Source organism: Podarcis bocagei (assembly GCF_964188305.1).
Source record: "Podarcis bocagei genome assembly, chromosome: 4".
Taxonomy (NCBI): domain Eukaryota; kingdom Metazoa; phylum Chordata; class Lepidosauria; order Squamata; family Lacertidae; genus Podarcis; species Podarcis bocagei.
Genome location: NC_138128.1, coordinates 74,016,102 through 74,037,424, shown reverse-complemented (window position 1 = coordinate 74,037,424; position 21,323 = coordinate 74,016,102). Strand labels below are relative to the sequence as shown.

At 41.7% G+C, this 21,323-nt stretch overlaps 1 protein-coding gene across 48 annotated transcripts in view; it reads left to right on the top strand.

The window, feature by feature from the left end:
* Window positions 1-3,304: 3,304 nt before the first annotated feature.
* Window positions 3,305-21,323, top strand: part of COL13A1 (collagen type XIII alpha 1 chain) — a gene marked incomplete at its 5' end in the record, with an annotated part of 88,489 nt that continues 70,470 nt past the window's right edge. For 45 of the 48 annotated variants that reach the window (XM_081189650.1, XM_081189644.1, XM_081189641.1 and 42 more), the window contains 4 exons: window positions 3,305-3,325; window positions 8,518-8,553; window positions 11,572-11,598; window positions 15,150-15,200. In XM_081189650.1, the coding sequence (XP_081045776.1) occupies window positions 8,533-8,553; window positions 11,572-11,598; window positions 15,150-15,200 (99 nt within the window). Of the gene's footprint in view, window positions 3,326-6,344; window positions 8,554-11,559; window positions 11,599-15,149; window positions 15,201-21,323 lie in introns of those variants that run through there. The other 3 variants (XM_081189676.1, XM_081189675.1, XM_081189680.1) reach the window with 3 other exon arrangements.

The window sequence follows — 21,323 nt, the reverse complement described above, 5'->3', positions numbered from 1 at the left end:
GAGAGCATTTATTTTATGACATAAAAAAATATCGGGGAGATCCGGGGCAAAAAGTTAAGACGGGTGCAGGGGAAATAAGAAAACTCTTATGTCCTCTCCGCTGATCTCCTTGCATCTCTCTCACTTTGTGTCCTTAAGAAAATGCAGCAACTAACTAATTTCTGAAAACACTATAGTTTTACAGACCCCAAGTGCTGCAAAACTGCTTGGTCCCAATAGTGCCAGCATGAAGTAGTCTGCCATAAAATGCAGTCAATGACAAATGCATTAGCCCAACGTGTGTACATCTGTCCATGTATCTGTTTCATTCACACTGCTGCCAGATGTCCAGCTGGCACAGAGCATGGCCAGGGTGCATGTTGCTGGATGTGATCCTGCTCTTCCTTACGTGTCTGTGAACATGTAAGCAGGGAGGATCATGGGAACTCCTTTCTGAGTCAGGCCATTGGTTGCTATCTACTCTAACCAACCAGTTGTCCCCAGTCCTGCTACCTAAGCTTTTTTTTAACTGAAGATGCTACAGATTGGAATAAAGATATTCTGTATGCAACATGTGCACTCTATCCACTGAGCTATGGCCCCTTGTGAAACCAACCAAAAGGAAATTTGGAAAAAAGGAAAATATGCATTACATTTACCTGGGGTCTGTATACAGACTCTAGAATATTTGTCATTTAGACTGCTGTGTGATTCCTGTTAGCTGTATGTGGTAGGGGCTTAAAACAATGAGCCCAAACTCACTGTCCATTGCTAAGCAAAGAGTGTGATGTTTATATTGTGATTTATGGCATTTGATTTGCTACAGTTGGCCACGACTGTATTATTTTCTGGCCATTGATTTTCGTGCCTTTAAACCAATTTGGTGGGCGCATGGTGCTTATTTTCTTGCCTTGTGAACAGATTGGTGATTGCGTGTGGTATCTGTCTTATATAAATAACTTAAAATAATAATTTAAATAACTTATAATATACTACTTGCATTCAATGTTTTTCTGCTTTGTGTTGATTTACAATGCCTCCTCATACCTCCATACAGAATTTGTGACCATGGGCCTCCCGTGTCTAGACTTTTGAGACATTTCGGGATCTCAGACTTGCTGGAGGTCTCTCATCTCATTAACTTTAATGCCCAGACACGTAGTCAGAAGAAACACAACATACTCGACAAAATATGGCCTGTTTGCTTCACATCTTCAAGAGCTGTTTGGAACCTGCATTCCAAAGCCGAGAGGCTGAGGACTTTCTTAACAATGCTGATTTGTTGAACAAAACCCAGAAGGGTTTCCTCATTCATGTAGCCTTGTACATCAGCGTTGTGTAGGCTCAAACCATAGCTGACACCCATTTGTTGCACAGGCTATTTGACTGTCTCCGCCATGGGCATATGGTTGTGTCGTCCAGCCAAGAATCAAGCTATCAGACCTGGCTTGCTAGAGAGATGCTTTGGGCTGTAATTCTGTAACCATGTATTTATTATTTATTTGTGTTTCACAATTGTATCATGCCTTTCCTCTAAGTTGTTCAAGATACAGCAGAGGTGGGTTTAGGGCAGCGTGACTGGTACCCCGGCAAAGGGGCCTAGGGGGCACCTTCCCGCCTTCTTCTCAAAGTCTAGTAAGTGCTGGGCTTTGGGAAGGAGGTGTGAGGGCTCTAGCAGGGTCCTAGAGACCTCCTGTCTCCTTCCCAAAGCCTAGTTAGTGCTTGCCCAGCTTTGGGAAGGAGGCAGGAAGACCCTGCCAGAGCCTCACACCTCCTTCCCAAAGCCCTGCACCTCACTTACCCAGTTTTGGGAAGGCAGTTTTGGGATGGAGGGGTGTCAAATTTTGGCCTCGCACAGGGCTTCATATTACCAAGGTCTTCCCCTGGATACAGTATACAAAGGGTTATCTCCTTTTATCTTGTACGCAACCCTTTCAGGTAGGTTATTCTGCTGGGACAGAGAGTGACTTAACCAAAGGTAGTTTCACGGCTTGCTAGGGATTTTGAACCCTGGTCTTCCACATTCAGGTCCAAACACAATGTCTGCTTTAACAGAAGGGAGTACATGTGCCTGAAGAAATTTAGAGCTGAGCCAAATGTTATATTGATTCCTTTTCTGGCTCAGACATGGGGTTTTGGAGAGGGACAGACAGAAGTTTTCATGAAACCACACACACACTTCACCTATTTTCACAGCTGTTGCCACTTGTTTATGATTATATGTGGTATCATTCTAAAGCCAATTCAGAGTGAGGGCATAAACAAGGAATATTTTCCCCTGCTCTCACGCTGGCATCCTCTGAGTAGGAAGCACACAGGAAACTGCCAGGCAGAAGCAGGGAGTTTAGAAGCTGTTGTAGCAAATGGAGCAAGCATTTTTCATATGTTTGTGTCCCTTATAAATCACCAAACATCCCCTCCCCCCAGCTTTGCAGCTTGCAGCCAGGGTGGTCAAGTTGTGGGGCATTTTGGCTCAGCGCTAGTAAATAGAATTGGACAGTTGATGTGCTTAAGAGTTTTGCATTCCAGTTTTTTACGCAAATTGTTTCCAGCAGCGACCTATAGTATTGATACAATATAGTCCTCCTGCCATCATCCATCATGTGTGTGCGTGCTTAGACGCAGGGTGGGGGGAAGAGAGAAAGGATCTCTTTAGCTCCTTCTTTTATTGTAACTTTCCTTTGAATCGGTCACGCCTGAAGAGGAGTCACGCCGACAACATATTTGAACAACTGGCTCTTTTGAAAGACTGCAACATATTTGAGCAAATAGCTGTCGTTTATCCAAGGACTCTCCTTCTCACTCACGTAGGGTGTGCTTGTTCTGTGCTTGTTCGCTGCACATACTCTCCTATGCTAGAATGAATCTACATGGACTAGTAATGCCAGTTAATCCCAGTGCAGAAATGTACCTGCTGACTGCACAGCAGTGGGAGTGAATAGTAGCAGCGGGTGTGGTTCACAATTGTACTCAACAAGCTACATATCCTTCTTTAGTGAGCCCCACATCTTTGTCTAGGATACACAAGGCTAACTGCACCAAGTGAGTTGTATCTGGCCCAGTCTTGTCTACTCTGACTTCCAATAGCTTGCCAGAGTGTCTGGAAACTCCTGGCTTCCCTGTTTATGATCACTTAACTGGAGATGCCACAAATTAAACATAGGGCACCTTATCTGCACAAATAATGTGCTCTACCGCCACTGGAGTGGTATTCTTCACATCCAAGATTCGGTTAGCTTATGTCTTTATTGTTTCTCTGTACCAATCCAATTGCCCATGCCCCTTGTGCCAACTTGTACTTTGCTGTGTTTCTTTTCAGGGTCCTTCAGGAAGACCTGGGCTTCCGGTAAATATTTTTTCCCCTTTTTGTGTTTCTCCTCCTCTCTTCTTCCTTTCTTGCTAGCTGCCTAAAGTCTGTGAATGCTGGGGAGGAGATAGCTGGCTACCCATTGCAAAATAACATATTGTCAGATAATAGGTGTAGACGATATAGTACACTTTAGATGGTTTTGAACTCACATCAGATTCATCCTCAGCCAGCATGGCTACTGCTCAGTCCAGTAACATCTGAAGGGTGCCATGTTCACCTCTTCTGCGCTAAAGAGAACTGGATTTCAGTGGGACGTGCAGACTGACTCAATGTCAGGACAAAGGTTCTAGGTATAGAATTTCCCAAGTCTTTCTTGTAATGGAGAGCACACATTTCCTTTAAGAAGTTCTTTTGATTTCAGATGAGCTCATAGCACTTTAGGCTATTTCCTTCCCACATTGCAGTTTTCATTCTTGGAGTTGCTTCTGCAAGCCACTCCTGCAGAAACATACAAAGGATCTATATCTTGGTCTACTTACAAGTCATATAATAAAGCTCTCAGGAGTTTTCAGATTCTTGGCATACCTAGCATTGACTTGTGAGTAGGCAGAGATGTAAATCTGTCCTATATTATTTAACCGTGGAAAGGATTTGCAGGTTCAGTTGAACAAATACCATTGTGTGAGGAATGTGTTCTTAATGATGCAGAAATAGAGAGCTGACCTGTTTGGCCCACGTGCAATGGAAGCACCAGTTCATTAGATTTTTTTGGTGTTGTGGGTTGATTTCCTTCAGGAATTTGTGGCACAACATTCCTTGAGCAAAAAACCATGCATTTTATGGCTTGGGTTTAGCACAAACCAAGCATCAGGAAAATGTAATGACAGAGAAGACACATCCTTCCAGCCCACATTCAGACACTGGCATTTTGGGAAGCTGCTAGTCACATTTATAGCACAGTTAAGAATATAAAAGTTGCCTCATATTGGACATCCCATTGTCTATGCCAGGGGTAACCAACACAGTGCCCTTCATATGTTGCTGAGCTGCAGTTTCCACCACCTCTGACCATTTGCCCTGTTGGTTGGGGCTGATGGGGATTGTAATCCAAGGACAGCTGGCTGGCTACCCCTGGTCAATGTAGTCTAGTGCTGTGATTGGAAGCATGTTGATTGTGACCCTGATTTTAGAAGCTTGGAGGAGCTTCCCCACCTCTGGTACCTAAGATCTCTTGATCTGGTTGATATAAGTTTCATTGCCACCATTGATTTCACTTCCTGGAAATAGTAGTGGCTGATAAGGGGGTATGGAAAACAATACCACTAAGCAACTATCAAATGGGAGGGGAACATCTGGGGCTTACCAACCAATATGTATTGGGAGTAGCCTGGGCAAGAGATACTCATGAAGGCATGTGCTGGTAGTTTTGTGCCAATTGTGTAATTAGTCTGTAATATCCACATGGGTATGGTGAACTAGCCAGTCACCAAAACAGCTGCACAGTGCTACATGTGAGGCACTATTGTTTTGACTGCTTTCACCAGGTCATGGATCACAGGCACCCCTCTCTCACAACCAGCAGTGGCGGTCACTTGACCACTTTCTGCCCCTCTGTAACTAGCTGTCACTGTTGGAATGGAAGTTGTACCTAGCTTACCTTGGGTGTTTTTGCATTTGCCCGGCTGGGATAGGATCTATTATCAGAATCCATTCCATTATCCTTCTACGTTTGCTAGGTAGGAACATGGCTAGTATATTAAATCTCTTCTTAATGGACACATCCCCCATTCCTATTTGTAGTTCCTCTCAAACAGCAAAAGATGTACCGGTAAATATTCTTTTCCCACCTTGTTGACAGCTTGCATTCTTCTTTCCCCTCTAAGCTTGTTTATATGAATAGTCTTATTATCAGAGATTAAAAACAAAACCAGCATGGTGCCGGTCACTTTTTATGGGATTTGTAAACACATACCCAATGCTAATCCACATGGAAATCAGGTATTAGTGATAGTCTGTGGACATGATGGGTCACAAAAAATATGCCAGAGGGACTTCATACTGGAGGACTGACATTTCCCCCTCTAATCTAATCTAATGATAAGTTACTGACTTCAGAAGCTAGTTCACTCAGGGGAAAGCGAAAGAGCCTATCTATATGAACAATTATAACCACAATAAATGTACCACTGTTTTTCACTGTAAGTATGGGAATATGATATTGGAAGTCAGTTCTCTTTTTTATTAAAGGGACGTTTCTCAGGGCAGAAGTCAGTTTTAGCTCCAACATGGGGTTGGTGCCCAAAACCATAGTCTCTTGTTGAGTTTTCTCCCCAAAAGTTTTAGAAACGCCATCCCATCAGATGTCAAGGAGTAAAAGAACTATACAAATTTTAGAGGACATCTGAAAGTAGCCCTATATCAGGAAGTTTTTAATGTTTGACGTTTTATTATATTTTTCTATGTGCTGTAAGCTTCCCAGAGTGACTGAGGAAACCCAGCCAGATGGGTGGGGTATATATAATAAAATTGTTATTATTATTAATGTACAAAGACACCCATGATAGTCATCTACCCTGGCCTGCCAACAACACAGCCTACACCACAGTCAAGGGCTGGGGAAATGTATAACATGATGATGTCTTGATTCTGCTCAATATGCCTAAACATAACAGGGACGAGTGGGAGAACTTGAAGCCGGTGTATCATTTTTGTTGGCAGCTCAGTCTGAAAAGCATAACATTTAGTTCTGTTCTTGCTTGCTGTTTTGTCAGTGTGTATAAATATCTGAGCTCAAGATATATGACTGGGCATCCATCAATTGCAAAGCATGCCTTCGTACATTAAAAAACAAAAACCTTGTTATATACATGGACATGATAATGGAAAAACATCTGGGAAAGCTGAGCTGTTTATCAAGGCACGTACAAATTAGTAGTGTGTGCATGCCTTGTACTCAGGTATCTATACCTCAATTCAAAATGTCAAGTAAGAAGCTCTCCTACTTTTTATTTCTTGATTTCAATTTGAATTAACCCATGTGCTATGGGATCTACCTGTCCAAAAGGTTCAGCTTTGATAATTAGGGAGCTTTAGGATAAATTTTCTGAAATTCGGGAGTAAAATGTGTTCAGTTTCAGAAATCAGTTTGGAAAGTTCTTCTCTAGAAAGACCATACAAGGGTCAGACTTGAAGGTAGTTCAGATCTTAGACAGGACACCTTTGGATAAAATATCCCTCAAGTGTGACTTTCAAATGCAAAGAAATAAAAATAAGGGACCTTTGTGGAACAAACTTTGTGGAATCTTAGGGGAGAACATCAAGATAGGCCCTTGTTTTTCATGCGGTTGTATAGTGTGTTGGCTGCTTTGGTGATGAAAACCTTAGAAACACATGGTAGGCAGGCAGCCAGGCAAACCATGCTGACTTATTAAGCTATGAAGGTTGTGCCAATGCACTGTGAGGGGTATAAACATTACTCATGAGTGAGTGTGTTTCTTGGCATTACATGATAGGCATCCTGCTCTCTTAAGCATCAGTAATTTATTCTGAACATCATAGGCAGGGATGTGTGTGTGGTGTGATTCAACAGGAATCTGGAAGACAGTATTAGGTTCAGAATTCAACTTCTTGATAAGATCAGCTTTATTTCATTGTCTAAAAGCATGTTGCTAGCCTTTAGGGTTGCAAAGATATATATGAATGTTTTTGCACAGAGAGGGCAGGGCATGATGCAATGCACATTGTTCAAAATAGAGAGTCCATTACCAGACATAAGACTCATAAATGCTAGAATATACGTCGTGACTCTCGTATACATCCTTACCTAGGAGTAATTTCAAATGAACTTAGTGGGACTTAATTCTAAGTAGACATGCATCCACTATGAGGTTGCAATCCTGCCCCTTCTTAGTTGGGAGTAAGCCCCAGTGATTTCTTAGTAGCCATAGTTAGGACTGCAGCCAGGAAGATCTGAAAGTTCAACTTTTTTCCAGCTTACAACATGCACCTTTAAAGCAAGTAATTTCTATGCCCCTTAGTCAGTGGCAGACCTTAGGATCTCAAATTTCAGCAGCACCCTGTGTGACACCAAAATTTGGCACCCCTTCCCTTCTTGCGCTCCATTGTAAATCATAGTTGTGGCATCCCTGAGGCTCCACACCCAGTGTGACCAAACTGGCCATACTCCCCTAAAACATCCTTTGCCTTAATAATATCTTGAACAACATTTTGAAAAAGTGTAGAACTGATTTTCTCAAATTAACTGATACAAGGGTTCTTTAGCTGTGATTCAAGGGCTTCTGGTGCATTTTTCAGGGGCATGTTGATGCCACACTGCTAATAAAAAAGGGAAATGCTAAAGAGCTATAGATTCCTGTTAGTAGTTCTACCTCAGGCTGAAGAGGCAAGCCACAGAGAAGCTGCTTGTTTCTTTGACAGTGCAAGTTTTTTTTATATGCTAATGTGTGATTCTCCATCACACAAATAGCAATGGAAGAAAAGAACAGCAGGTGATTAATAATCATAAGCCTTTCAAATACCTCCCCCACATGGTGACATAAAAATGATTCACAACAAACAAGCAAGGGATCCAAAATAAAACAAATTTAAGAACCAGTGGGCTACCACTTATTATACTAATGGACTAGGAAATATACTGATAAACAGAATATGTCATTAGACTACGAGAGGGCCCGTTTTCTTCTTTCCTTGGTTTCCCATAGGCATCTAGTTAGCCACTGTGATAACAGGATGCTGGACTAGTTGGGGCTTTGGCCTGATCAAGCAGCCTCTTCTTATGTTTTGTTCTTATGTTCTCAACAACTTCGATGTGTTATGCAATATTGCAAATTTGTGAAACTATAAAATGTTTCTGTATAACGACACCATGTATGTTTCTTTATCAGTTTTCTGCACAGCTATACTTACGTACTTATAGACATATTTAAAAAATATTTACACATACACCTTATACGCACACAAGACCATGCAAGCAGATTTATACCGTTGCACTGAAGATGCTCCAACCACATAGTTTCAACTTCAGATTCCATAAATTACGCAAACTTCTGTATTTTCAACCTAACACACAAACATCTAAACCAGTTACATAAATTTTAAATTAACCAATGCAGCTGCTTGAAACGCCAAGTAAAAGCTCATTTGTGTCACTTTATAGCACCACATATGGCCAGTTTCCAACTGCCCTCTGATTTTGCATTAATTGTTAGGGAGACAAAGGCGCCATGGGGATCCGTGGACTACCGGTGAGTCTTAAACCTCTTGCAATTACCTGACACACCTGCTTCTAAACCCTTTGCTATCCATGGCCCCTTTGTGGGGGAGGCGTGATATATTCATTATCTCAGGGTAATAATGACTCTGGTTCCATTTCTAGTTTGGCTGTGCAAAAGGCAAAGCATGAAGCAGCTACTATTAAAAAAATAAATAACTGATTTGATTGCTGAGAGCTTCGTAGCAAGAGGCAGAGGAAATCTCGATGACTAGATGCTTCTGTTGCATAAAACTGCAGGGATCTTTAATTAATTGAGGAAGAGAACTTACATGGAAACTCACTGAGGATAAATTAATGGTGGGATGTGAAAAAGAAACTGATCTGTTTGGAGGATTGCCTATACCATAGGCCCTATAGCACCAGGTTTTCAGCTGAAACAGGAGTAATGGGTGTGTGTGGCAGGGAAGGATTGCTTCTAAAACAGATTACTTTCTTACAGCTTTCCCAGAGTTGGAAAAGGGTGTAAATAACTGCAAAGATTAAACAGTTATACATTTTTGGCCTAAGGATGAGCATTGTTCGCTTGGGACCACATAGCAATGTCAACACCATAAAGGTGGAACATGTTTCAATTTAATGCTAACCTGCTAAAATGTTCTCTTGTCACATCACCTCCCAAAGAAGTGTCTGAAACCTGTAATTTAAAGATTGGGGGAGTACACTCTGCTGCTTTCCTGTAGTTAAGAAACAACACTGCAAGAATATATTCCAACACTCACTGACCAAAGAAGTGTTGTCCTCTATAATGCATACAAGAGCATGTCAGTCTGTGTGCATTTCCAGTAACATGCATAAAAACTAATAATCCCAAAGGCATTATTCCATGCACCTGGGTGTGTTGGTAGTTATGAGAAAATGTTTTTGTTTGACATACCTCAAACTTGAATCTCAAATATTGACAGAATGAGCTTCCCCCTAGTTAAGGAGAAAAACAATGAAACTTTTTTCCAATGTACAAAAAAAAGGCATAAAATAAATGCAACAATTGGCACCCTCATTCCTGGTTCAGTCAAGATACACTCAAGCTTCTGCCTATGGTCTGCCTCATAGGTTGATTCCAAATGATCTATGTTGTAATACACCAAATGCACGCCAATTAGAAGTCAAAACATGAACATTTCAAGTAAATAACCAAATGATAAAGACCAGAGCATTTGAAAATGTACTCTACAAAGGCCACCAAGACCAGGAGCTTCTCAAATCAGCAAGTTAATTAGCGAACATAAACAGAATGATCAAAAACTTCACTCTATCACCTGTGATGTTGCCCCAAATGATGGGACATCTGACATCCAAGTAGTTATACAAGACTTGATTGTATTTTTGAGGAAACACAGCACAACACTTCTGGAAAGAGTGTTGATAGGTGAAAATTTCTAGTGGGTGTTGGTCATATAATCTTGCATGCAGCTATATTTCATGGTGGCTAAAGCTGCACAATATTGGAAGTATTGTTTAGTTCTGGGTATCAGTTGTTGTTTTTATAAGTCTTGAGAAATGGGAGAAAATTTACAGAATAGCTCATGAATTGCAAAAGGTCTAGAAGATCAAGTCATATGAAGACAGACTGAGAGACCTGTGCATGTTTAGCCTCCACTAGAGAGATGCATTGACAAATTTCAAATATCTGAAAGTCGTTATTAGAAAGAAGATGTCAAACCAAGTGAGAATTTCCACATTCTTCACAAGAAATGCAAGAAACAACAAGTTTAAATTGGAGGACAGTGAATTTAAATAGAATGTTAGGGGAAATGTGTTAAGTAAAAGAGCAAATTGACAATAGGATAAATCCATGAAGGCTGCAGTGTCTTTTATGGAATGTTAAGTACACCATTGTAGAAGTGGTTTTCTTGTTTTCAGTTTATGAAGTCTGTGTCTTCTAGATTTTATTTTATTTTATCTTATTGTACACCACTTCAGCAGCTTTTGGCTATGAGTTGACTTCTAAGTCTGCAAAACAAATACATATATCCTTGGGAATATCAAGGAAAATCTGTTGAGGATGGTGTTGGCATTCAGGTTCTTTTTAACATACCATCAACTGAAGAGTAGTCTGCAGTTCAGCTCTAGTATTCAGGTTAATATTTTGTTTATAATTGGTGAAATGCTCATGCTTCAGTGGTCTGTTGGGTGGTAACAACAAATTACCTTGCCAAATGGATGCTTTTATTCTGGTTATTGTGGCATTGGCTGGGGTGGGGTGAACTTGCATTAAGTGAGGCCATCAGAACTGATCTTCCAAACAGTAAATCTTTCTTGATTGCGGTGGGTCTAAGGAACCTTGCCAAATCTCTTGCTCCTTCCCCATTGCTGACTTTTGAGCTTAAATCTAGCCCAGCCTAGCTAACTCTATGAGCTTACTGCTAACGCATACCATTTGTTTTGCCATTCTTGAACTTAAGCTGGGTTCCTAGCTTCAGCTGCAGCAGCTCCTGCCACCTTCCTAGGCTTCTTTAGGGTCTTTGGACAAAGAGTTAATCATGATGCAAAACAATCCCTGTTCCGTACCACTTCAGACTGCAGATGAGCAATTGCATGACTGAATGTGCCCTCTGTCCCACACATATAAAATTCCTTGATAAGACCAAGCTGGAGCACATCTCCCAGGCATACTAGTTTTCTACGTATGTAGATTTTAAAAAAGAGAAATATATACATTCTTTCATGCGAACCCTTATGGTACGTTTCAGGAACAGTTTTTCACCATATGATGCACTCCCCTATCCAGAGACGGGGATTCTTAAAAGTGCTTTAAATGGGAGGGAGTCTGAAACAAAGGTTGCCATCCACTGTGCTTGTGCGTGAGCATTAAACAAAGCATGTTTCAATGTTTGTCACATGGGGGTTTTTGTGTGTGTGCTTCTGTGTGTGCATCTATGTTGTTTGGAGGCTTAGTGTGCCTTAACACTGACTCCTGTGTTTGTGTCTCTCTTTCTCTCTTCCTTCACCCTCTTGCATGTGGCTGCGACTGGTGTAAATGGTGGCCCAGGGACTAAAGGGGCAACCTGGAGAGAAGGTGAGTCAGCTCTTTCCAGCTCATCACTTCATTACTGTGTCCTTAAAAAATCCTATGTCCCCTGGAAACACCTCCTTAACCAAGGTATTTTGCCCTGACAACAAGTTTGCCATGTGGTTGGTTGGAAATTAGTCCAAGTTATCCCTCTCTAACTCCCACCCCTGCACTTCCTGGACTAGAAGAAAGGAAGAAATCCCATCCTCTATGTGAGCCAAAAGGCCCGGTTTAGAAGTACAAACTTTACAGAAATTAATATATGCAAATAAGAAATAGCAGGGCGGGTTTTTCCCCCTGGCACTCTGTGAAAAGAGCCCACACATGTTCCAAGACAGCAGGGAAAAAAATTGTTTACTATAATTTATACTAACATTGTGAAGGCTGGCTAGGCAAGCTCAACATTTGCAGCTGGATCTTTCTGGTATTTTCTGGAACCATTTTCTGTTTTGTTGCTGACAGCTGTGATTGGTGCGTTCAGGAAAGATACACGTGGAAATGTGGTTAACTGCACCAGCTGTGTCCTAGCGGCCAGATGCGTTGTGTTGGGCCAGGTCCACCATTTCCTGATTGCAGCCTTCTATTATCTAAAGGGAAAGCCTCATAAAAAATAATTGAGGAAAGCAGGTGCGAGGGGACCCTCAAACGTTTACTTTAATCTGTGGTGCTGTTTTCGTTTGCTCCTATCCAGAAAAGCATTACATCAGTTCTTTTTATCTTTGGGCAGAGGTAAGTGGTAGCCCAGAACAGATTGCAGTGGAAATATCATATTTTTATTCGCTTTGCCCCAGACAGAACTAGGGCTTTTTCAAACGCCAAATGTATGTTGTGTGTGTGCCAGTCAGCAGCACTATCGTTTCAGATGTTGCAGCACCTCAGAAGGAAAAAAAGGGGGGGAGGATGTTTGCTGCAGATTCTCTGTCCTTCCCAAGGAAGTACAACAAAAAAGTTGACTGTTTAGAAATCCTGTCAGCCTGACATGAAGAAGAAAAGATACTGCATGATATATTCTGGAGCAGAAGAGCAAAGCAGCTTGCAGACATAGGCCTTGGTTTCCTTTAGGTCATCCAAGACAATTAGTATAAATACCTTCATTAGGTTTGACATTAAATATTTGGGCATGTTTAGGTAAAACAAGTGGAACCTGAAGCATAACGCTGTGGTGTACCCTCACCTGCTAACAGAAGTAATGCTGCTTTGGGTTCTTTCCAGCCCTCCAGCCCTCCTCTTGCATATTGGAAGTTGTCAGGGACTCAAGCAGGCCAGTTCTTTGTCCTCTCCTCTCCTCCCCACCCACTCTCCATTTTCCATTTTCCTTTTCCAACTGGACTTAACATTCTGTGACTCCTGGAAACCACTGAGCATGCTCTGTCCCCATTGGGCCGTTGTTTTTGTCCCCATAGAGCTTTTAAAAATGTTTTATACTTTTGCATACCTCAGGATTCATCCAAGCAGGCTCTCTTGTTTCTCAGAAGTCCTGTTTTGGCTATAATCCTCTTGGCACTCCATCCCCTGAGCTTATTATTAGAGGGAACCCACCACTCCAAGCTGCTGGTGTGACACTTGTCCCTTTTTATCTGTCTAAGTATTCAGCTCTTCTTATGTCCTATTCCTCTTGTCCACTAGTGCAGTGAATGGCTGGCTGTCCATAATTTGCCAAATTAAGATGTGGGAACTCTATATGGGCTGCACATCCTCTGATTGCAGAGACCCTTTACTCATGGGTACATAGGTTCTTTGCACTACAGTCACTTCAAAACCCCCATCATTTGTTCATTCCCTGTTATTAATAAGCAGCAAAAATGCAATTCACATTCCCCTGAGCCTTTAAGGTGTTGAGGACGGTGAGGTTTAGAGGGGAGAGAACTGGAGATTTATAGTGCTTTTGTAATGGTTATCTATTCATTTACAATTTGTACATTTGTAAACCAAGCAGACATTCCAGGGGCACTGGAATAAGCGTACAATCAATCCCAGATTCATAGCACCATCAGTGCTGTGGAATCTTCAACAGCACCCTTGTCTCCAGAAATTTAGTTACTATCTAGGTCTCCCACTTACACAAAAACCAAACTGATTTTCCATCCCCAGTGACATAGACAGTTGTGAATCATATTCCAAATATTTAGAACAGCGCTTCGTAGAACTTTGCCAAAAACAAAAAACCCAATCAGCTTATTTTTGACCTTCACTGGGGGAAATAAAGACAATATGAAGCCATTCTGAAAGAATATGGGATGAGAAAGAAATTCTCTCAACATTTTGAGGTGGGGCTACTGCTTACCTGTCTTGATCTTACAAGGCGGCTAAAGGGATTTTTGTGGGGGTAGCTCTCACTTCACAAATAAGGTTGGTGCTCCACACAGTGGCATGATGCTCCCATGGTGTTCCAGGAAGTATGTGGATGGTATGAAGCTGGGGAGAGAGCCTTGTCCCATTGTGTGCAGTGTGAGTTTTTTTTAAAAAAAAGTTGAAGCAAGAAATAACCCCTGAAAAACTCATGGCAACCTCAAATAGTTAAGGAAGGTAAACATAAGTAGCACCTCCTCTACCCAAAATGTTGGAAAATAGCAGTTAGTGGCCACTAGGGATGAAGGGTGGAAATTTGTTTCAGTTTGCATTTGAAGGCAAGCCTACTTAATTCACAGTTCCTGAAACAAGTTGAGAACCTAAACGCATCCATCCTTCAATATTAACACTTCTCCAAATTTTGTGGTGCAGTTCTCTAGCCAAGTTAGGTGCACATAGAAGTGTAAAAGGTAAAGGGACCCCTGACCATTAGGTCTAGTCGTGACCGATTCTGGGGTTGCGGCGCTCATCTCGCTTTATTGGCCGAGGGAGCCAGCGTACAGCTTCCGGGTCATGTGGCCACCATGACTAAGCCGCTTCTGGCGAACCAGAGTAGCGCACAGAAACGTCGTTTACCTTCCCGCCGGAGCAGTACCTATTTATCTACTTGCACTTTGACGTGCTTTCGAACTGCTAGGTTGGCAGGAGCAGGGACTGAGCAACGGGAGCTCACCCCGTCGCGGGGATAAAGATAATGATAACTAGAAGTGAGACAACTCTGGCACAAGAAAGTAGAGTCAGAATCTCTACAAAGTGAGACTACACTTTCCATCCTCAAGGAGCCGCGAATGATGCTTTGATCTGATTTCAGAATAGGTTCAAAATGGCTCCCCGTCTTGTTTGGAAAAGGCCAAGGGACCTGCTGTTTTAACTGGAAGAAACCTGCTTTTGATCATTTTTTTTTCTCAAGAGTGTGCAGATGTATTGTTCCTTTTAATCTCTTTTGTAAACTTTCCTTTTTCCTCCTCGTTATTTCCTTGGCCACGCTTTCCTTTCAGCCCTCAGTTGTTGTTCATTTGAATCTTTAACTTTAAATATTCGCTTTGGCTTTGTCACTTACATTCGTGTATTCCCCCCCACACACACCCTCAAATACTTCCCTTCCTTCTTTTTCTTCAACAGCCAACTCTAAGCCATTTCCCAGTCTTGTTTTGGTTTTGATTTTCACGTCCATGTTCTCCCTCTCCTCCTCCTCCCATCCCTTGCAGGGAGCCCCAGGAGAAGCCGGCATATCCATCATCGGTCCCCGTGGCCCACCAGTAAGTTGCCTTCTCTGTTTTTTTTTCTTCTACTTTCATTTTTAAAGGGTATGGATGAGTTGCCCAAAAAATACAGGGAGTGGGAAAATGCCACTAGTCAGCTCAAAGGGCCTGTAACTCTAAATGATGTGGTTTACATCCCTGGCCAGATTTGTTTTTATATTGAAATTACAGACTATATATATTGGTTATAAAGTACATCAGTCTCAGCACAAAAGCTCAAACTGGCCGTACCAGTGGTTTTCCCTCCTGTGTTTAAAAGTAAAGGAAATATTTTCTGGTCTAAAGGGAAAAGCCAGTAACAGAAAGCATATTACACACCCTTGTTTTTTAGCAAAAAAATAAAAATAGTATTGCCCTCAGATAATACCAGCTGGTCGCTGATTTCTGGTGCAATGTGATAGAAAGAAATTTGACGTCGTTTCCCAGAAAATTTGTGGTGGTATTCCCCCACCCCCCCAAAAAAAACTTTGCAAGGAGCAAGACTCTTCACCGAGAGTGTAGCTGAAGGAAGTAAGGAACTTTCACAGCAGAAGAACAAAAAACTTTTTTTAATTGTAAAACAGAAAATTCACAGCAGAAGTTTCTGGTCTACTACAGAGGACTTACTAGCTTAGGCTGTTTGCTACATCTGACTTCACGACTGAAGGTCTGCTGACAAGTGTCTCCAAAAGAAAGGACCATGGCCACCTACTTTCTGCAGGTGGACAACAGCCAAGTTGCAGGGGACAAAAGAATTTTGTCAAAATATTGTTTGTTTGATTATTGCTGCAGAGCTTTTAGCAGGGCTAGCCCTATTACTAGGCGGAGTGAATTGGTTACCTCAAGCACCTGATTTCATAGGTTCTATGAAATAGCAAAATTTATTCCTGTTGCATTTTTATTCCCCAAGAAAGGTGCTTGTGGGATTTTTCTGCCTCGGGTGCCAAAACAACTTGAACACTCTTAGGTTTGCTATACCTTGACTTGGCAGGAGGCATGTGTTGCTATTTTGCCCCAGATTTTATGTGCATATACTAAACAATAGGTATTGCTTCACCTGAATGCTTTAAAAAGGACCCAGAGAGGGCTCTTCTTCACCAACCCAAGGTGAACCATATTAGTAGCATTCAACGCTGTAAGAAATGAATTGGTGGTGCTTCAAGATTTTATTTATGGTAAAATTCTAAGAGGTTTTGTTGGGTTTCTTCTCAGGCAAAACATCTGTGAAATTCAGAGAGGTGTAGAAAGTTTGTTGATAAGACTAGCAGAATTTCTCAGGGAGGTCTTGCCACAAAACTACTGTCCACTTTAGTGAAAACAGAATGGGATGTCTTGTTAGTTGACTACAAGAGAGAGAGAGGCATGTGCTGGTAGAGGTTGCCAGGCCTAACCCCTGTCACTTTCAGTTAAATAATGTCAGCTAGGGTGGAAGAGATTTGTGACTGAGGCCTTGAATAGTCACTGCCAATCAGATTAGGCAGTCCTGTGACAGATGGCCTGTCTCAGTACAAGGCAGCTTCATATAATTTATATCTAAAAGTTAGTATCTTTGGGAGATTGCATTATTTATGCTTGGGCTTGCAGATGTAGGTAAAACCAGGAGACAAACTGGGGGGGGGGGGTCCCCGAGGTGCTTATTTGTTTTATGTTGCATTTTTATGTGTTTCAGCCCATTTTATTTTCTGACTGAAAACAAAAAGTTACCAAGTTTCTCTCTTTTTACTGCCTACTAGTCCAAAGTGTTCATATGTTGCCATAATACTCAGTGGCCACAATCTAGCACAGAGTTAGGTATGCTCAGGCTACTAAAACCAATGGTTTAAGTGCATTTATCTCTGTGTTGGACTGTGACCTGTGATTTTTCTCCATTGCATGACTAAGCTGAAAACTGCTCCACACGCTAACAGAACGTAATATGCCTCTTTCACACTGCTGTTCTGCATACAAACATTACACGGAAGAGGAAGCAGGATTGCACTTCATGACCCCACCCCTGAGCCTCAAAGTGTGTCCCACAGCAGGATACAGATTCCGCATTCAGAACATAAAGTGTTCAGCATGTGTGCACATAGTCCATACGCAAGGCCAGGGAAACGTATGAAAGGCAGGGCCGGGGCTAGTGAGCATGAATCTCCTCCTCGTGTTGATTTTATACGGAATGGCTATGACTTGGCTTTTTATGACTCAACAGTGTTCTTCTGCAAACAGTAATGAATATCATAAGCACAATGTGTGAAAGGGGATGGATACTTTCCCTCAGTTTTGCATTAATGAGCAGCCCACATTGTGCTGCAGCGTTGGCCGGAGAAGGCAAATTATAACTTTGAATTATGAGTGATGGTGCAACCTGCATCTGTATAATTATAGAGTAGGTTCAGTACTGATTCATCCTGTCCCTTAGCATACTTTCTTTTGGGAGTAAAATAATTTTGCTGCCAGGATTTGCATTTCAAGGATAAGAGAGGCAGGAAAGAAAAATGCAGACACAGAAGTGTTGGGAGCTGAAAGTTTTAAGAAGGCTAAAGTGATATAAAAGAGGCAATTGCACAGCAGAACGTTGTCTTTGTGCATGATGAATCTAGCAATTTCAACTTCTAACCAGGAAATGAAATCATACTGTCCGCAACACCCTCTCACTGATAACTTGGCAATTTGCCCACAAGACTCCTGCAACCTGCCTTTTCCAACCCATCTTTGAGGGCCAGTTTTACAAAAATGAAAAGGCATGTTGATTTTGCCTTGAGACTCCTCACTGGAGAGCATTTACCTAAGCTTTATTAGAGTGAAACTACTTGAGAGGAAATAATTTCAGGACTGTGGCTTTAATAAGGCACGTATTATGCTTGAAGTGAATTGTTGCCTGCCATAATCATCAGTACAGGGGAAAATGCTTTTTCTCCATCTCCTTCTCCAAATCAATTGCAAAGATGATTTAGTTTTATGGTGACCTGGTGATAAGCGCTAAGGAGCACCTTGATAGCAAAGAAACGCAGGAGTACTCTGGAATAACAGCATGCTTTAGACAGATGTGAGATGACAAATAGTTTCCAGACTGTCTTTTGGAGGCGAGATGATGTGAGCAGTTGCACATCCAGAGCTTTTCAGCTGCTTAACATTACTTGGGTTTGCTGGCTTGAGCAAAGCATCGTGCTGAGCATGGCAGAAACAGACGCGTTCCACGACTTGGCAGTTCCCAGAGTTCTATTCTTGAGAACTTGATACAAACAACATTTGAGGAAGAGAAAGCTCCATGCTTCTTGGAATCTCTAGTGCTTGAACTTTTGCTCTGGCCTTTTATTGTCTCCAGCCTAAAGAGTCGAAAGGAGCAGCGTAGCAGTTTACAAGGAAGGTATCAGAGGCCAAGTTGCACCCTTTCCGGCTTTCCTCTAACTATTCTTTTCTCAGCCCTTTCTTGTCCATCAACATTCAGAGACAATCTACATGCAGAGATTTATTAGTGAGATCCTCTCCTTTCTTGTTGTTTCGGAAAGCTACGGAGTGGACAGGCCATGGAATTTATAGCAGATCATCTCCCCTTGGTCCTTAGCCAGTGGCTCCAGGTGGTTTTATATATTTTGCCAAAGCCAATATCACCAAATGCAACATCACAAAGCTTAATATTTTTTAAGCAAGTCTACTCCAGTCACACCAGCATTTTAAAAAGCACTGTTTGGAGCAATTTAAGGCACTTTATAGCCCCAGTAATTCTCCAAGGAATTTCTAAGACAATTTTGGTCTTCATTCTCTGGCTTGTGAAAGCCCTTTTGTAATATGAAATGGGGAGGTGGATGTCAAAAAGCAATGGTTTTCAAAGCATGCACTTGGTAATTCTAGGATTCCATGGAAGCTTATTAAAGATTCTTCAATGAAACATTCAGTAAGGGCAGGCAAATTTCTCCAAAAAACAGCTTGCCCACTAATACCAGGAATGTTCCCAGGTACAGGGTGGGTGGATGTATTCTAGGCTTCGTTAAAATGGGGAAAACAATAGGATCCAATGAGTGCCGCACATGAACTGAATGACATTTCTACAAAATGCCCTGGAATTAAATAGAAGGATCTGCTAATTTCAGTTCTTTCTGTTTCTCATTTTTCCATTCTTAAATTCAGTTCTCTATATTTCGGCAGAAATTTGTGAATTGAAAAAAATAAAATACCTGTGAAAATTCTTCAGTATTTTAGTGGGAATTTCTGCTACTAGACACACTTCTGTATGCAGTTTGACTAATGTGCATATTTTACAAGCAGTTTCCCCTAACATAATGCACTTTTGATGTTGTTCTCTCTCTCTCTCTCTCTCTCTCTCTCTCTCTCTCTCTCTCTCTCTCTCTCTCTCTCTCTCTCTCACACACACACACACATATATGAACATGAACACTTTCCCCTAATGTAATATATCTTTTGTACACATTGATTGGAGAACTGACTTGCAAAGTTCAGTTAAGTATGAATTTTGAAAGATGACTGTCTTTCAATTCTCATCCGGTTTGGAAAATGTGAAACTGAAGGATTTGCCTATACATGTGAACTGAACTGAATCCCCCCTCCCCCACAATCCCTACTTGGAACATTCCACTAACGAGCAGAGGTTCCATGGTAGACAAGCAAATGTCTCAAGAGAAAAAAGTTTGCAAACAATTGCCTTACAAAATAACTGTGAAACCCTAGGGCTACTTTTACTTCTAAAATGACTGTAATTTCAGCAGCAGATTTGCTACAGTTTATTTGTGTATAATATTGGGACGCGGGTGGCACTGTGGGTAAAACCTCAGCGCCTAGGACTTGCCGATCACATGGTCAACGGTTCGAATCCCCGTGGCGGGGTGAGCTCCCGTTGTTCGGTCCCAGCTCCTGCCCACCTAGCAGTTTGAAAGCACCCTCAAGTGCAAGTAGATAAATAGGTACCGCTTTATAGCGGGAAGGTAAACAGCGTTTCCGTGTGCTGCTCTGGTGCCGGTTCGCCAGAGCAGCTTCATCACGCTGGCCACGTGACCCAGAAGTGTCTGCGGACAGTGCTGGCTCCCGGCCTCTAGAGTGAGATGAGCACACAACCCTAGAGTCTGTCAAGACTGGCCCGTACGGGCAGGGGTACCTTTACCTTTATTGTGTATAATAGGATTTCAGACTTCCACTGGCAACAACAAAAAGGCTTCCCCACTTTCTAAATTAGGCTATTAGAAATTAGGCTATTTTTGTACAGGTTATCCTAGTGTATAACCTATGTAGTAAGTAATTATATCTAGCAAATGAGCTACTGCTTGCCATCTGGCTCCTCCTCCTGCTACTATTTAGCACCTGGGTTTGGTTGGTAAAGCTTGCAGTTCTAGTGCAAACGCAATTAGATCCTGCAGACCTGGTCTACCTGTGCCTGTCTTGGATTGTGCTAAGTATTAAATGGAAAGAGGTTGATTTGAGATTTTCAGCACCTTTATCTGGACTCTTCTCAATCTTAAATCTGCTATAAGAGTATATAATCTTTTCCTCATTTTGTTTTGTTTTGTTCAACAACTGAGGTAAATGTAAGTAATTGCTTATATAAACAATTTACACACATGAGTAAACTTGTAACTAAGCACAGAATGTTTCTTTGGATCAGATTGTAGAACAATAGCATGTAACTATTCTTTGCCTATTAGACAAAGAAGGGTGTCACCATTTCCCTGAGTATTAGGAAGTCCCAGGGGAAGTTTTAGAGGGTCAGTTTCCTTGTGGAAGAGAGAAAACTGGAGACTTGCAGTGTTTATAATAGATGTATGTGTTATATAGAGAGTGAGAAGATAGGATGTTATTTTTTATTTGTTTGGTTACATCCGTGTCCTGCCTTCTTAGTGTGGGCTTACAAACTTAGTGATTTACAACATAATGGACCTAAACAATGGTTTAGTGTTTGGTGTGCTGTACATGAATTTGGGCTTACATTTTCCCTCCCCTGTTCCTCCTATGGTTAGTTCAAACAAACCAGCTTGAAACCAGGGTTTGTGATATGGCTGACTAACAAACCATAGTTTAAAACTACTGGTTCTAATTACAGTGGTACCTCGGGTTACATACACTTCAGGTTACATACGCTTCAGGTTACCCACTCCACTAACCCAGAAATAGTGCTTCAGGTTAAGAACTTTGCTTCAGGATGAGAACAGA